This window comes from Oncorhynchus masou, chromosome 25 (assembly GCF_036934945.1).
Source record: "Oncorhynchus masou masou isolate Uvic2021 chromosome 25, UVic_Omas_1.1, whole genome shotgun sequence".
Taxonomy (NCBI): domain Eukaryota; kingdom Metazoa; phylum Chordata; class Actinopteri; order Salmoniformes; family Salmonidae; genus Oncorhynchus; species Oncorhynchus masou.
In genome coordinates, this window is record NC_088236.1 from 7592497 (window position 1) to 7611899 (window position 19403).

General features: G+C 41.4%; 1 protein-coding gene across 2 annotated transcripts in view; it reads right to left on the reverse strand.

Annotated features, from left to right (window-relative positions):
* The window catches only part of LOC135513724 (anthrax toxin receptor 2-like), a 1178227-nt gene that overhangs the window by 1000539 nt on the left and 158285 nt on the right, over positions 1 to 19403 (reverse strand). The window contains exon 16 of one of the 2 annotated variants that reach the window (XM_064936613.1): positions 8802 to 11911. The exons of the other annotated variant lie outside the window; for it this stretch is intronic. Within the exon in view, the coding sequence (XP_064792685.1) occupies positions 11873 to 11911 (39 nt within the window). The 3' untranslated portion in view covers positions 8802 to 11872. Of the gene's footprint in view, positions 1 to 8801; positions 11912 to 19403 lie in introns of those variants that run through there. 2 annotated transcript variants of the gene reach the window in all.

Sequence of the window (19403 nt, forward strand, 5' to 3'; positions counted from 1 at the left end):
ACTCCAGGCTGAACCCACCACTGACAAAGCACAACTCCTGGCTGAACCCACCACTGACAAAGCACAACTCCTGGCTGAACCCACCACTGACAAAGCACAACTCCTGGCTGAACCCCACCACTGAAAAGCACAACTCCTGGCTGAACCCACCACTGAAAAGCACATGACAGCAAACCATATACCCTCTAGTGCAGCAGGAGCACATATCAGAGATCAATGTATATCCACTAAACTAAAAAATTATGAATCGATTTTAAACCAAAAAAAAACACTTTCAATATTATTATGATTGGTTAATTCTAACGAGTTCAGGAAGCCAAGCTAGAGCTCTGCGAGACTTTCACAGCGAGGAAGGGCAGACGTTTTGATCAAGAGACATTCAGAAAAATGCAGATTTTCCTCCATTACTAAACATACCAGGGTGAAATCTTACAGTGAGTCATTTTATAATTTGATTATACTATATTTAGCAAGCATATAAGTCATTCCAAGCCTTATTCATCCAGTGTTGTTGAACAGGAAGTGCATCATATTAAATATGACATATTTTTTTAAATCATATTTGTACTGTTTACTTGAGCTTGTGTCCTCAAAATTGATTAGACCTCAGAAATATATAACACAAAATGACGAGCAAGGTGATATTTGAACCTTTGAGGTAGTATGTTGTTAGAAGTGCTGTCTTGGTTAAGCCAGACTTAACACTCTGTGCTCTCACAGTTGAACACAACATTCAGACTGGTTCGAGCAGGCGTACGCGTCACTTCTCTCTGGCTCATGCTGACTGTAAGATACATGATTGGTCTGGTCTGGAGGAAGCGTGTTGACAAGAAAGACATGACCGCCGTTTGCGTAGGAATGACAACACCTGTTGGGTAGAGGAAATCAACACAGGATGTCCATTTCAATGTGACTGTTTTGTGCCCATACCAGTGGAATAACTGAGTCATTTATAAGGAAGTGATTCAGATCGACAAAAGTCTAAATAAAACACGAACTCTGTTAAAGTTATGAGCTCAGTATGTTCGTATGCACATAATTCTACACATAAGACTGTATAATTAAACCATAAAGCCCCTTGGAGGTGTTGGTATATGACCAATATACCACGGCTAAGGGCTGTTCTTACGCACAACGCAACGTGGATGGGTACAGCTCTTAGCCGTGATATATTGGCCATATACCACAAACCCCCGAGGTGCCTTACTGCTATTATAAACTGGTTACCAATGTAAATAGAGCAGTAAAAAATAAATGTTTTGTCAAACCCATTGGTATACGGTCTCATATACCACGGCTGTCGGCCAATCAGCAATCAGCGCTGGAACCACCCAGTTTCTGATATATGACGATCATATTAGGGGACAAGACCAGTAGTAACTGATTCCAACAGACATACAGCAGCACTTGATATAATAAAACGCGGATTATGACGGTATTCCTACAATATTTCATAGAGCTCGATCCTTCACCGTGGGTACTGCTGCTGTGGACCAAGGGAAATAGACAGCTAAGCAGATATTTTGATGAAGCAGTTTGTGAATAGATCAGATTCATATTTAACAACATTTGAAAATATAGCCTTTTAATGTTAAAGCGTATGAAAATATGCCCCCCTTAACTCCAGTAACCGTTAGGATGCTTATGAATGGCTGCTGATGATTTAGTTAGTGTCGAGTGATTCTGTGTGTGTGTGTGTGTGTGTGTGTGTGTGTGTGTGTGTGTGTGTGTGTGTGTGTGTGTGTGTGTGTGTGTGTGTGTGTGTGTGTGTGTGTGTGTGTGTGTGTGTGTGTGTGTGTGTGTGTGTGTGTGTGTGTGTGTGTGAGCATGTGTCTGTGTGAGCATGTGTCTGTGTCTGTATGTACCAACAAGGTTAGCTGTACAAGACTGTGTGTGTGTGTGTGTGTGTGTGTGTGTGTGTGTGTGTGTGTGTGTGTGTGTGTGTGTGTGTGTGTGTGTGTGTGAGCATGTGTCTATGTGTGTGTGGGTGTGTGTGTGTGTGTGTCTACAGAAGGCACCGAAACCTTCACAGGAACTGGAAACACAGTGATACAGGCTGTTGATGAAACCACAGCTTGGACTATAGATCGTTTGCAGACGTAAGTCACTGTGTGACTACTCATATCACCCAGTGTTAGAGAATTACAGTCTCTCTCTCTCTCTCTCTCTCTCTCTCTCTCTCTCTCTCTCTCTCTCTCTCTCTCTCTCTCACTGTACTCATATCACCCAGTGTTAGAGAATTACAGTCTCTCTCTCTCTCTCTCTCTCTCTCTCTCTCTCTCTCTCTCTCTCTCTCTCTCTCTCTCTCTCTCTCTCTCTCTCACTGTACTCATATCACCCAGTGTTAGAGAATTACAGTCTCTCTCTCTCTCTCTCTCTCTCTCTCACTCACTGTACTCATATCTCCCAGTGTTAGAGAATTACAGTCTCTCTCTCTCTCACTCACTGTACTCATATCACCCAGTGTTAGAGAATTACAGTCTCTCTCTCTCTCTCTCTCTCTCACTCTCTCTCACTGTACTCATATCACCCAGGGTTAGAGAATTACAGTCTCTCTCTCTCTCACTCACTGTACTCATATCACCCAGTGTTAGAGAATTACAGTCTCTCTCTCTCTCACTCACTGTACTCATATCACCCAGTGTTAGAGAATTACAGTCTCTCTCTCACTCACTGTACTCATATCACCCAGTGTTAGAGAATTACAGTCTCTCTCTCTCTCTCTCTCTCACTGTACTCATATCACCCAGTGTTAGAGAATTACAGTATCTCTCTCTCTCTCTCTCTCTCTCTCTCTCTCTCTGTACTCATATCACCCAGTGTTAGAGAATTACAGTCTCTCTCTCTCTCACTGTACTCATATCACCCAGTGTTAGAGAATTACAGTCTCTCTCTCTCTCACTCACTGTGCTCATATCACCCAGTGTTAGAGAATTACAGTCTCTCTCTCTCACACTCACTGTACTCATATCACCCAGTGTTAGAGAATTACAGTCTCTCTCTCTCACTCACTGTACTCATATCACCAAGTGTTAGAGAATTAGTCTCTCTCTCACGCTCTCACTGTACTCATATCACCCAGTGTTAGAGAATTACAGTCTCTCTCTCTCTCTCTCTCTCTCTCTCTCTCTATCTCACACACAGACACACACACACACACAGTCTTGTACAGCTAACCTTGTGGGGACATACATTTCAGTCCCATTCAAAATCCTATTTCCCCTAAACTTAACCTTTACACTTAACCCTAAACATAACTCTTAACCCTAAACATAACTCTGAACCCTAAACATAACTCTTAACCCTAAACATAACTCTTAACCCTAAACATAACTCTGAACCCTAAACATAACTCTTAACCCTAAACATAACTCTTAACCCTAAACATAACTCTGAACCCTAAACATAACCCTTAACCCTAAACATAACTCTGAACCCTAAACATAACCCTTAACCCTAAACATAACTCTTAACCCTAAACATAACTCTTAACCCTAAACATAACTCTTAACCCTAAACATAACTCTGAACCCTAAACATAACTCTTAACCCTAAACATAACTCCTAACCCTAAACATAACTCTTAACCCTAAACATAACTCTTAACCCTAAACATAACTCTTAACCCTAAACATAACTCTTAACCCTAAACATAACTCTTAACCCTAAACATAACTCCTAACCCTAAACATAACTCTTAACCCTAAACATAACTCTTAACCCTAAACATAACTCTGAACCCTAAACATAACTCTTAAACCTAAACATAACTCCTAACCCTAAACATAACCCTAAACATAACCCTTAACCCTAAACATAACCCTTAACCCTAAACATAACCCTTAACCCTAAACATAACCCTTAACCCTAAACATAACTCTTAACCCTAAACATAACTCTGAACCCTAAACATAACTCTTAACCCTAAACATAACTCTTAACCCTAAACATAACTCTTAACCTTAAACATAACCCTTAACCCTAAACATAACCCTTAACCCTAAACATAACTCTTAACCCTAAACATAACTCTTAACCCTAAACATAACTCTGAACCCTAAACATAACTCTTAACCCTAAACATAACTCTTAACCCTAAACATAACTCTTAACCTTAAACATAACCCTTAACCCTAAACATAACCCTTAACCCTAAACATAACTCTTAACCCTAAACATAACTCTTAACCCTAAACATAACCCTTAACCCTAAACATAACTCTGAACCCTAAACATAACTCTTAACCCTAAACATAACCCTTAACCCTAAACATAACTCTTAACCCTAAACATAACTCTTAACCCTAAACATAACCCTTAACCCTAAACATAACTCTGAACCCTAAACATAACTCTTAACCCTAAACATAACTCTGAACCCTAAACATAACTCTTAACCCTAAACATAACCCTTAACCCTTAACATAACCCTTAACCCTAAACATAACTCTTAACCCTAAACATAACCCTTAACCCTAAACATAACCCTTAACCCTAAACATAACTCTTAACCCTAAACATAACTCTTAACCCTAAACATAACTCTTAACCCTAAACATAACTCTTAACCCTAAACATAACTCTTAACCCTAAACATAACTCCTAACCCTAAACATAACCCTTAACCCTAAACATAACCCTTAACCCTAAACATAACTCTTAACCCTAAACATAACTCTTAACCCTAAACATAACCCTTAACCCTAAACATAACCCTTAACCCTAAACATAACTCCTAACCCTAAACCCTTAACCCTAAACATAACTCTTAACCCTAAACATAACTCCTAACCCTAAACATAACTCTGAACCCTAAACATAACCCTTAACCCTAAACATAACTCCTAACCCTAAACATAACCCTTAACCCTAAACATAACCCTTAACCCTAAACATAACTCTTAACCCTAAACATAACTCTTAACCCTAAACATAACTCTTAACCCTAAACATAACCCTTAACCCTAAACATAACTCCTAACCCTAAACATAACTCTTAACCCTAAACATAACTCTTAACCCTAAACATAACTCTTAACCCTAAACATAACTCTGAACCCTAAACATAACTCTTAACCCTAAACATAACTCTTACCCCTAAACATAACTCTCAACCCTAAACATAACTCTTAACCCTAAACATAACTCTTAACCCTAAACATAACTCCTAACCCTAAACATAACTCTGAACCCTAAACATAACTCTTAACCCTAAACATAACTCTTAACCCTAAACATAACTCTTAACCCTAAACATAACTCTTACCCCTAAACATAACTCTCAACCCTAAACATAACTCCTAACCCTAAACATAACTCTTAACCCTAAACATAACTCCTAACCCGAAACATAACTCCTAACCCTAAACATAACTCTTAACCCTAAACATAACTCTTAACATAACTCTGAACCCTAAACATAACTCTTAACCCTAAACATAACTCTTAACCCTAAACATAACTCTTAACCCTAAACATAACTCTTAACCCTAAACATAACTCTTAACCCTAAACATAACTCTTAACCCTAAACATAACCCTTAACCCTAAACATAACCCTTAACCCTAAACATAACTCTTAACCCTAAACATAACCCTTAACCCTAAACATAACCCTTAACCCTAAACATAACTCTTAACCCTAAACATAACCCTTAACCCTAAACATAACTCTTAACCCTAAACATAACTCTTAACCCTAAACATAACTCTGAACCCTAAACATAACTCCTAACCCTAAACCTAACCATTAACCCTAAACATAACTCTTAACCCTAAACATAACTCCTAACCCTGAACATAACTCTTAACCCTAAACATAACTCCTAACCCTAAACATAACCCTTAACCCTAAACATAACTCTTAACCCTAAACATAACCCTTAACCCTAAACATAACCCTTAACCCTAAACATAACCCTTAACCCTAAACATAACTCTTAACCCTAAACATAACCCTTAACCCTAAACATAACTCTTAACCCTAAACATAACTCTTAACCCTAAACATAACTCTGAACCCTAAACATAACTCCTAACCCTAAACCTAACCATTAACCCTAAACATAACTCTTAACCCTAAACATAACTCCTAACCCTGAACATAACTCTTAACCCTAAACATAACTCCTAACCCTAAACATAACCCTTAACCCTAAACATAACTCTTAACCCTAAACATAACCCTTAACCCTAAACATAACCCTTAACCCTAAACATAACCCTTAACCCTAAACATAACTCTTAACCCTAAACATAACTCTTAACCCTAAACATAACTCTTAACCCTAAACATAACTCTTAACCCTAAACATAACTCTTAACCCTAAACATAACCCTTAACCCTAAACATAACCCTTAACCCTAAACATAACCCTTAACCCTAAACATAACCCTTAACCCTAAACATAACTCTTAACCCTAAACATAACCCTTAACCCTAAACATAACCCTTAACCCTAAACATAACTCTTAACCCTAAACATAACCCTTAACCCTAAACATAACTCTTAACCCTAAACATAACTCTTAACCCTAAACATAACTCTGAACCCTAAACATAACTCCTAACCCTAAACCTAACCATTAACCCTAAACATAACTCTTAACCCTAAACATAACTCCTAACCCTGAACATAACTCTTAACCCTAAACATAACTCCTAACCCTAAACATAACCCTTAACCCTAAACATAACTCTTAACCCTAAACATAACCCTTAACCCTAAACATAACCCTTAACCCTAAACATAACCCTTAACCCTAAACATAACTCTTAACCCTAAACATAACCCTTAACCCTAAACATAACTCTTAACCCTAAACATAACTCTTAACCCTAAACATAACTCTGAACCCTAAACATAACTCCTAACCCTAAACCTAACCATTAACCCTAAACATAACTCTTAACCCTAAACATAACTCCTAACCCTGAACATAACTCTTAACCCTAAACATAACTCCTAACCCTAAACATAACCCTTAACCCTAAACATAACTCTTAACCCTAAACATAACCCTTAACCCTAAACATAACCCTTAACCCTAAACATAACCCTTAACCCTAAACATAACTCTTAACCCTAAACATAACCCTTAACCCTAAACATAACTCTTAACCCTAAACATAACTCTTAACCCTAAACATAACTCTGAACCCTAAACATAACTCCTAACCCTAAACCTAACCATTAACCCTAAACATAACTCTTAACCCTAAACATAACTCCTAACCCTGAACATAACTCTTAACCCTAAACATAACCCTTAACCCTAAACATAACTCTTAACCCTAAACATAACCCTTAACCCTAAACATAACTCTTAACCCTAAACATAACTCTTAACCCTAAACATAACTCTGAACCCTAAACATAACTCCTAACCCTAAACCTAACCATTAACCCTAAACATAACTCTTAACCCTAAACATAACTCCTAACCCTGAACATAACTCTTAACCCTAAACATAACTCCTAACCCTAAACATAACCCTTAACCCTAAACATAACTCTTAACCCTAAACCTGAACCCTAAACATAACCCTTAACCCTAAACATAACTCTTAACCCTAAACATAACTCTTAACCCTAAACATAACTCTTAACCCTAAACCTAACCCTTAACCCTAAACATAACTCCTAACCCTGAACATAACTCTTAACCCTGAACATAACTCCTAACCCTAAACCTTATCCCTAGCTTCTAACCCTAAAACTAACCCAAACCCATACTCTTACCCTAACCCTAACTCCTAACCGTTAACACTAATTCTAATCTACCTAATATAATGTTTACATACCCTACATTATTCATCTCATATGCATACGTATATACTGTACTCTATCATCTACTGCATCCTTATGTAATACATGTATCACTAGCCACTTTAACTATGCCACTTTGTTTACATACTCATCTCATATGTATATACTGTACTCGATACCATCTACTGGATCTTGCCTATGCTGCTCTGCACCATCACTCATTCATATCTTTATGTACATATTCTTTATCCCCTTACACTGTGTATAAGATATTAGTTTTGGAATTGTTAGTTAGATTACTTGTTGGTTATTACTGCATTGTCGGAACTGGAAGCACAAGCATTTCGCTACACTCGCATTAACATCTGCTAACCATGTGTATGTGACAAATAAAATTTGATTTGATTTGATTTGAGATAACCCCCAAACCCACTAAAAATAGCATTTGACCTTGAGGGGACTAACAAAATGTTGGTCAAAATTGGTCCAACTTTGTTTGTCTACTATTCTTGTGGGGACTTCTGGTCCTGACTAGGATAGTTAAACACGTCCACACACACACACACACACACACACACACACACACACACACACACACACACACACACACACACACACACACACACACACACACACACACACACACACACACACACACACACACACACACACACACACACACACACACACACACACACACACACACACACACGAATGTTGTGAAAACAGAAGGTGTAGAAGCACATATTTTTACTAAATGGAAAACCTATTCTTTGGGGCGTTGTGGTCCTTGGGAGTATTTTGTGTGTGTGTGTGTGTGTGTGGTGCCTCTGGTGTTAAGCTTTACAAGGGGAGAGAGGCTGGTCACTGTCCACTATCTCTGTCCACATACAGCATTTAATCACATTCCCTGTCGGCCCGTATAAATCTGTACAGACCCAATTAAACATAGCCCTTAGCACCCTCATACTCAAATAGTATCAGGCCACTTCTTCCCTATATAGCAGAGGAATAACGAGTAAAAATGGGAGCTCCAGTTTCCACTTGAAGGTTTAATAATGAATTCAACACATGACAATCATTGTAATATCACAAAGTAGTAATTGTAGTCACATAAAAAAAAGAGGTGATTGTAGTAGGAATTTGTGATAAATGCATTAAAAAAATGATTTAATGTATAAAACGACAAACCAAACCAATACAGTGTACATAACATATGCAACCCATGAATGAATATAGCACAGAGACAAAAACAACTGTTTGGAGAACAGTTGTTTTCCCTGGTATGTACTGTATCTAAAGACTGTAGTACAGCCCTGTCCTGAAGTGCTATGATAATACATGAAATGCAGACATGAGGACAGACAATCTACAATTAAACCACAAATAAACATAATTTTAATATTTTGGAAAATAATGAAAAAAACTGCATGATTGCATTGAATAATGTGCTTATTATTGACTACTTAAATTATTCTGGTACGACTACCAGATGTGATTTTAAAATCGCAAAATGTAATTATTAAACATCCTGATATAAATTATATCAAAATACACAGTCTTACACTTGCATTTTTATTAGCTGTTTTGTTTTCTAAAAATGTCCATTTTAAAAATATGCATCATTTACAGCCTTCCATGTGTGAAATAAAAACTATGATATAATTGGGTTTTAAAATGTTTATACTAAAATTACTATATTCAAACCAACTTTTAGCTTTATGCTGGAAAACAAGGAGAATTCTGGGCATCTCGCAATTGAATTGCACAAAAATAAAACGAAAAAGTGCAACAAAAATTACAAATAAATATATTTTTAAGGAAAGGTATATTTGGCAAAGGGCACTGTCATATTAAAATATCAATACTATAAATATGTTTTATTTATAAAGAGTATACAATGTGTGCTCGCCGTGGAGCATTTGCAGATGGCACAGGGGAAAGAGAGGGAACCTGAAGCCAATGTGAAGCGTTGTTAGGAGGGAGAGCTGTGTTTGGCCTGGTATGTAAATAACTAACTAGTATGGGTTAATAGCAGCTCTGTGCTCTCAGATTTAACATAACAAGAACAAAATAAAAACTGTTAAATATCCTCGTCTACAGTTCATCTAAACAAAGCTGATTATCTTACTAAAATGTTATGCAGAAGATGAGGCAAGAGACTAAAATGTGTGTGATAAATAATATCCCGATTCCCTAAGGATTGTATCTGACCATCAGTGTCATTCCTGTCCCTTACTGCCCACCCAGATAACAAAACAAAGGAATAATTAAGTCAGAGACGACATTGTGCACGCCCAACCCGTCTCGTGCACACGCATGCCCACCAAATGTGGAAAATCCTGGCCCATTCCCCCTGAAACTTGATGGTTGTTGAACTTATTTTTAGTGTCATTTGATAAGCTTCCCTGGTTGCACAGAGACATCCCACTGACCCAGCCACTGGTCATTGTCTATACTGGTTCCCATCAAAACCGGGCGCGCTTTGTCAGGTTTCGACTCGAATATCCATTTTGCATCTGAAGTACTGTATCCAAAGTGACTGGATCGTTGGAGCCTTTTCTATTCAGCTGCTGCCTTTCCTCCCCCACAATGCTCCCCTCTCGCTGACATCATTTTGGGATTGGTGTCATGACAGCGCTCTTGAGAAATCTACAACAAATATATATATATATATATATATACACATATATACTACAGCTTTTTTTGGAGGTGGGGTCGACGCGTGCGAGGCTCGGTAACATCATTTCTGCAAATGAACAATACTTATCCGTCCGTCGCATCCGTTGCCTTGGTTTTGCGTTTGGGTTTCGGACAGCCAGGGTGCACCAAACCGTCGCCAAGGAGACAGGATGGGATGGCCTCTTTCTCTCCAAATAATGCACATACAGTTATAGGTCATTCAATGTCAAAAGGGCTAAAAAAAAAAAAAAGAAAAAAAAAGACGATCAAATCTTCACAGGCTGCTGCTTGCTGTTCTCTTTAATTATTTTAATTAAACTTTGATATTCTGCTGTCGAAGCTAAAGGGCTGAGACTGGAGAGAGGCAGGGAGGCCCTTGGAGAATTGGAGACAGAGGGGGACGGGTAGCAGTGAAGTGGGAGACAGCTGTATCTATATCTTAAAAACTCTTCAACTGACTGACTGGCAGGTTTATGGGTTGTGATGTTGTACGCCTTAGTGAGCATACAGCAGATTGCATCAAAACATTGGGGAAACACAGCCAAGCACCATGCCGGGGGCTTTAGGTGTCCATCCCTCAAAAGTAGTCAGAGTGGAGAGTTGTGGTGGTCTGGTCAGAGGGGCTGTCCTGTCCTGGCCCGGCCCGCGGTGGGATAACGCTCTAGTAACTCCCCTTGTCCCCAGTGCATAATGAAAGAAAGGTGTCTTCACAAAACTAAAGGGCAATGTCTTAGCTACTCTGCTTCCAATTCCTTAGGGCGTCCTGGCTGTCCACAGTTTGTCATGCGTGTGCACTTCTCAGTGTTAAAATGACAGGATCTCCAGTCAAAGGGGGTCCCGCCGGGCATCTTTCAAACGATAGTGGAGGGAGAGGAGTTGGAGAGGATATGTGACGAGATGTTGCCAAGAGGCGATGGACTTGTGCACTGTGTGTCGAGGCCCTCTGGGAGTATTGCTACTGCCATGCTAACGGCACAGCCTCACCCGCTCTCTCACTCTGCATGTTTCTTTTTTTAAGATAGCTTCCGTCTGTGTCCATGAAATGAGGTTTTCCACAGAAGGCGCAATATGGTCAGAATATGTTAAGCCTTTAGTGAGCACAAAAAAAGCAGATCCGATCGGCCGCGTTTTGTGCCTCGCTGTTTATTTGCTTTGGCAAGTTTGTGAAGTTTTTTTTTTAAAAGGACAAGTAAAAAATGATAAAGTTATATCCCTGTTAAGGAAGGATGGAAATATGAAAATGTTCTGATGAGAAAGATGCTTTTGGAAATGACAGGAGACATCATGGAGAAAGAGATTCCACCTTGAGCTATTGAGATACTTGAGATACTGAGACAAGCAGATGAACAGTGGTTTTGGATACTTCTAGTCTTCAAAACACATATTTGAATGTTGAAGACGTTCGTCTTTGTGTTCGTCTTCTAACGGTTCTGCACTCGGTTGAAATTAATACACCTCCCCTGAAGAGAGAAACACATCGTATTAGTCTTGGATCAATAACATCCCTCCAAAAATTACATACATTCATCGCTATTGAAAAAAAGTTATTTATAAATTAAATCATTGTAATATTTGTTTCAGTTAATATCATTCTAAATTAAATTGTAATATTTTCCCCCAAAATGGTAAATACTTTTAAAGTAAATCTAATTACTGTAGCATAGCAACACAGTTAAATACTTTAAAAGTAAATCTAATTACTGTAACATAGCAACACAGTTAAATACTTTGAAAGTTAATCTAATTACTGTAGCATAGCAACACAGTTAAATACTTTTAAAGTAAATCTAATAACTGTAGCATAGCAACACAGTTAAATATTTTTACAGTAAATCTAATTACTGCAGCATAGCAAAACAGTTAAATACTTTAAAAGTTAATCTAATTACTGTAGCAAATTACTGGGGTCCTGTGTGGCTCAGTCGGTAGAGCATGGCGCTTGCAACGCCAAGCGTCGTGGGTTCGATTCCCGCTGGGGCCACCCATATGTAAAAGTAGTGGCCCCAGCCGACTTGTAAGTCGCTTTGGACAAAAGCGTCTGCTAAATGGGATATATTATTATATTATTATTATAGCATAGCAACACAATTAAATATTTAATATGTCGATACATTTCCAGGTCTGCAACACATTTGTAGATTTTTCTGCTACAGATTAAAAAATATATACAATTAAAGACTTTCATCAGAAACTGAATTTTTATATTTTTAAAATGTTAGTATATATATATATATATATATATATATATATATATATATATATACATATATATATATATATACTAACATTTTAAAAATATAAAAATTCAGTTTCTGATGAAAGTCTTTAATTGTATATATTTTTAATTGTATATATTTTTATATATATATATATATATATATATATATATATATATATATATATATAAAATGTTAAAACGTACTAAACAAATTCACTGGAAACTTTTATAATTTCACCTATCAGTAAATGATAAAAAATCTTACATTGATATATATGTTTAGAAGAATTGCTTATGCTATTGCCTATGTCAAATATTCAAGTGATATATAGTGTACAAGTAAATAACATCTTGTTCCACATTGCAAAACTGTTGTAACAATATGCATTAATGCACAACATGAGGACTCACTCTCACAACTCGTCCTCTATTTGCTACTATAGTGTTAATGCTTTACAGCACATGCCACCAACATGGCCACCACTACTACAACATCTCAATGTAGACCCTGACGATGGTGGTCTCATCCCACTCACCAGGGTCCTGTATAAGGCAGAATGGGGTAACATGGGAGTTGGGGTCAATTCTAATTAAAGTCACTCAGTGATTTGAATTGAAATAGTTTGAAATAATAACTTCTATTCTTTGAAAATATATTTTTAATAGATAGATGTTCAACAGTAGAATTGTAATTTCTGTGTACAACTTTCTGTTTTCTTGCACCTTATTTGTGGAACAATCTTCAAAATGTTCTTAAAAGTGACGTTCTGGTGCCTCTCTAGGATGTTCTGGTGCCTCTCTAGGAGGTTCTGGTGCCTCTCTAGGATGTTCTGGTGCCTCTCTAGGAGGTTCCGGTGCCTCTCTAGCATGTTCTGGTGCCTCTCTAGCATGTTCTGGTGCCTCTCTAGGAGGTTCTGGTGCCTCTCTAGGATGTTCTGGTGCCTCTCTAGGATGTTCTGGTGCCTCTCTAGGATGTTCTGGTGCCTCTCTAGGAGGTTCTGGTGCCTCTCTAGCATGTTCTGGTGCCTCTCTAGGATGTTCTGGTGCCTCTCTAGGGCAATTCAGAAAGCTGATTGAGAACCTTATTAATGAAGAATGAGTTGGTTTTTGTAAGACCACGTTTCCTTTCTGTATTTATGTTTTTGTGCATTTCTGTCATTTCAGTTGTTCTGAATGACTCCCTGTATGACTTCCTGATAAAAATAAAGGTTAAATAAAATTGGAATTGACCCCAATCCTGTTGTGGACCACAGGAGGCCCAGTTGAGCAGCTGTCTCAGCCAGCCTTTACTGCTGGCAGGGGAACCAGTGCTGTGGTATAGTTCCAGCTCTCACTGGCACCAAGAGGGAGCCCTAGTACAACTAATATACAGACAGCGGCCAAGCCAAGAACACTCGTCCCCTCCCCAACCTGCCACCACCACTGCCACTCTCCCACACCCAGAGACTGAAGCACAACCCTGACACTGTGCCCTGCCCTCCCTCCGTCCCTCTCTCTCTCTCTCTCTCTCTCTCTCTCTCTCGCTCTCTCCCTTCCATTAGTTTTCCCTCTCTCTCTCCCTCCCTCCCTCTCGCAACCCCTCCCCACACACACATACACTCACAGAGACAAAAGCACAACCCTGACATATTGGATGCACTAACCGTGTGGATGCCAATGCAATGGCTGAGATGATGTGAGCATCCAAAAACTGCATCCAAATCTGATCAAAGATCAGAGACCATTGTAGTACTCCTACACTGGTGAGTCCAACAGACATTATGGTGGTTGTTGAAATGGTTCACTGTTGAGGGGGGGGGGGGGGGGGCAGCCCAAACAGTTAGCGGTTCCACACACGGGTTGTGCTTGCTAAAATTTGTTTGGACTAGAACTGGGCTTTGGACAAAAGAGAGAATTCTTGTTTTCCTCTCTTGAAATCGTGTGTGTTTGTGTGTGTGTGTGTATGCATGCACAGTGTGGACTTTGCGTCGACCCTCTGTGCCTAATCTCACACAGTCAACAAATAAGGCACATCAGATGCTGTTTTGGCCGCAGACACCAGAGCAGCTAAGTTCACTGGATTTTCTGGGGTTTAAAACGAGAGGGGGACTTTGAAAAAGCTGCTTCCCAGCAGGAGCATTATGTCTGGGGGCTGGGGCTCTGGAGGGCCTGGAGCTGGGGTATAGAGCTGGCTAACAGGGGTATAGAGCTGGCTAACTGGGGCTGGGGTATAGAGCTGGCTAACTGGGGCTCTGGAGGGCCTGGAGCTGGGGTATAGAGCTGGCTAACTGGGGTATAGAGCTGGCTAACTGGGGTATAGAGCTGGCTAACTGGGGTATAGAGCTGGCTCACTGGGGCTCTGGAGGGCCTGGAGCTGGGGTATAGAGCTGGCTAACTGGGGTATAGAGCTGGCTAACTGGGGCTGGGGTATAGAGCTGGCTAACTGGGGTATAGAGCTGGCTAACTGGGGCTGGGGTATAGAGCTGGCTCACTGGGGCTGGGGTATAGAGCTGGCTAACTGGGGTATAGAGCTGGCTCACTGGGGCTGGGGTATAGAGCTGGCTAACTGGGGCTGGGGTATAGAGCTGGCTAACTGGGGTATAGAGCTGGCTAACTGGGGCTGGGGCTCTGGAGGGCATGGAGCTGGGGTATAGAGCTGGCTCACTGGGGCTGGAGGATAGAGCTGGCTAACTGGGGCTGGGGTATAGAGCTGGCTAACTGGGGTATAGAGCTGGCTAACTGGGGCTGGGGCTCTGGAGGGCCTGGAGCTGGGGTATAGAGCTGGCTAACTGGGGCTGGGGTATAGAGCTGGCTAACTGGGGCTGGGGTATAGAGCTGGCAAACTGGGGCTGGGGTATAGAGCTGGCTAACTGGGGCTGGGGTATAGAGCTGGCTAACTGGGGCTGGAGGATAGAGCTGGCTCACTGGGGCTGGGGTATAGAGCTGGCTAACTGGGGCTGGGGTATAGAGCTGGCTCACTGGGGCTGGGGTATAGAGCTGGCTAACTGGGGCTGGAGGATATTGCTGGAGTTGGCTAACTGTGGCTGGAGGATATTGCTGGAGCTGGCTAACTGGGGCTGGAGGATATTGCTGGAGCTGGCTAACTGGGGTATAGAGCTGGCTAACTGGGGTTGGGGTATAGAGCTGGCTCACTGGGGCTGGGGTATAGAGCTGGCTAACTGGGGTATAGAGCTGGCTCACTGGGGCTGGGGTATAGAGCTGGCTAACTGGGGCTGGAGGATATTGCTGGAGTTGGCTAACTGTGGCTGGAGGATATTGCTGGAGTTGGCTAACTGTGGCTGGAGGATATTGCTGGAGCTGGCTAACTGGGGCTTGAGTATAGTGCTGGAGCTGGCTAACTGGGGCTGGGGTATAGAGCTGGCAAACTGGGGTTGGGGTATAGAGCTGGCAAACTGGGGTTGGGGTATAGAGCTGGCAAACTGGGGTTGGGGTATAGAGCTGGCTAACTGGGGTTGGTAGAGCTGGCTAACTGGGGTATAGACCTGGCTAACTGGGGCATAGAGCTGGCTAACTGGGGTATAGAGCTGGCTAACTGGGGTTGGGGTATAGAGCTGGCTAACTGGGGTTGGGGTATAGAGCTGGCTAACTGGGGTTGGGGTATAGAGCTGGCTAACTGGGGCATAGACCTGGCTAACTGGGGTATAGACCTGGCTAACTGGGGTATAGACCTGGCTAACTGGGGCTGGAGGAGTACTGGAGCTGGCTAACTGGGGCTGGAGGATAGTACTGGAGCTGGCTAACTGGGGCTGGAGGATAGTACTGGAGCTGGAGGATAGTACTGGAGCTGGCTAACTGGGGCTGGAGGATAGTACTGGAGCTGGCTAACTGGGGCTGGAGGATAGTGCTGGAGCTGGCTAACTGGGGCTGGAGGATAGTGCTGGAGCTGGCTAACTGGGGCTGGAGGATAGTACTGGAGCTGGCTAACTGGGGCTGGAGGATAGTGCTGGAGCTGGCTAACTGGGGCTGGAGGATAGTACTGGAGCTGGCCAACTGGAGCTGGGGTATAGAGCTGGCTAACTGGGGCTGGAGGATAGTGCTGGTTAACTTGGGTTGGAGGATAGTGCTGGAGCTGGCCAACTGGAGCTGGCTAACTGGAGCTGGGGTATAGAGCTGGCTAACTGGGGCTGGAGGATAGTGCTGGCTAACTGGGGTTGGAGGATAGTGTTGGAGCTGGCCAACTGGAGCTGGCTAACTGGGCCTGCATTCCAGCTCCCCTGATCATGTTCACGGTCCATTGAGCTCTGACTTGGCAGTGTGTAATCTACTGTAACTGGGCCAGGATTCAGAGGCACACACACACACACACACACACACACACACACACACACACACACACACACACACACACACACACACACACACAGGGAGCGAGGGAGAGATGGTGATGAGCACTGCCCACCTGTGTGTGTGTGTCGCTCGCCAGACGACTGAGAGCGGGAACAATAGAAAAGTCTACATGTCAGCATGGGGATGTCAGAGGAATTTAATCAGACGGATGGATGGACGACTGACTGGATGAAGGAAGGATAGATGAGTAGACGTCAGAGGTGCGGCGGTTGAGAAGTGGAGAGACAAAGGGGTACAGGCAGGGGTGTTTTCTCTCTCCTTGTAGTAGGAGAGGGAGAAGTGGAGAGACAAAGGGGTACAGGCAGGGGGTGTTTTCTCTCTCCTTGTAGTAGCAGAGAGAGAAGTAGAGAGAGAGCTGTAAGCTACTGTCTGGTGGTAAATAGGTACCAAATAAAAAACCCTCCATTTGGTTCAGACTGAAACACATTGGGAGATACTGAGAAGTTAACTTTCTACACTTCAGATCTGCTACAGAGACTCGGACGGAGGCGTTAGCATAGCGTATCCGACGGCACTTCGCACTGCAATACAATATGGTTGCGTTCATGTAGAAATACTGTACAATAGAAAATGGTATTTATAGCTACAGGTTTGAGATACTTATTCAGTTTTATGATTTTAAGTGTTCTGTCATGTATCTATACAATGAAAAGGCAGTATGAACCACAGAGTTGGAAAGAAAGCTTGATTGAGGCAATTTATCTATACAATGAAAAGGCAGTATGAACCACAGCGTTGGAAAGAAAGCCTGATTGAGGCAATTTATCTACATTTACATTTACATTTAATGTAAGTCATTTGGCAGACGCTCTTATCCAGAGCGACTTACAAATTGGTGAATTCACCTTATGACATCCAGTGGAACAGCCACTTTACAATAGTGCATCTAAATCATTTAAGGGGGGGGGGTGAGAAGGATTACTTTATCCTATCCTAGGTATTCCTTAAAGAGGTGGGGTCATTGTAGGTGGGGTCAATGAAAAGGCAGTATGAACCACAGAGTTGGAAAGAAAGCCTGACTGAGGTCATCCCTGAACTGTGTGTTTTTTTCGCCTTCACATTTTGAACACACCCTTTCATCAGACAATGGATGTCATTTGGACAGCACCAAATGTGGAGAAAGATGCTGCCACAATTACTCACTTCCCAGTCATTCTTGCACCATTAGTCATTTTGAAACCTCGCCTTCCTACAATGACCAAGAGGCAGATGCCATTCGAGAGAGTTTAAGCTAGGTTTTCAGTAAGTATAAGCAGAAAACTCAACTGTAATCACATTCACAATCTGCAGTATTCCCAAGATGTTCTAAAACAAGTGCTGTGTTAAGTATTCCGAGTGGACGAAACAGATGTTTTTGGCAACAAATCTCCAAATATTTGACCAGACAAGATGTCACCCTGTGTGTACGTACACCTCTTGGCTTATCTGCCCATAGCTTTGGCCTGGCGATGTCAAACCATCTTGGTAGAGGTTTTGGAGTCTCTGCTCCACCATGTTGTCTGGAGCTACAGAGGTCTGCAGCCAGACTTCAGAGAACAAGAACATGTTTGTCGATCAGAGTTTGGGCTGGTTCTTGGGCAAGGCTCCAGAAGTCCGTGTTTGTGAGTGATTTTGTATCTCATCTCTCTCTGAACAGCTTGATTCCCCCAACAACACAACAAGGATCTGTCTTACCCTGTCCAGTTTCTACAGTTTCTGCATGAGGGACAGAGACCAATGAAAACAAGGTGCATCCGTAATAGGAAATCCCTGGCAAGAACACTGCTGAGGGAGTTTATAATATGGACCATTGGAACTAGGCAGACTACGACCTTTTGCGGTTCTTATGTTTGAATAAAATGTCTCAATATAACTTGCATAAAATGTTTTATTTGAAATTTGATATAGTAAACAATAATTACGGACTATAAAATATTTGTTTGGAAGGAAATGAGAGACTGTAAAAGCAACAATGTGTCCTTTGGTTTTCAGCCACCACTTATATCAATGAAGTTACAAGACTCAACTAAACGAGTGGCTGAAACTTAAATAATTAAAGAACAATTCTACAGTTAAACTTCTTCCCCTATCCAAAACCCTCATATTAAATCAACAGTTATTCTTTCTCTGCAAAACACTTGCAATACCTCTACAATGGACACATTTCAATGTCCCTGTCTATCAATGAAGTCACACATCAGGCATGTGTTCTTGCTTTATCCCCTATCGACTAGCTACATATTGAACAAATGAAGAAGTTGAAAACGGAGGGAGGCTGGGGGAAAAGCGCAGCTGCAAGGGGGTGGCAGCAGTGCCAGAGATTGAGCAACACTCCCTCCCGTCCACACTCAAGGCCCTCATCAGTCCACACAGTCCCTCGCCGGCGCACACACACACACCGAAACACA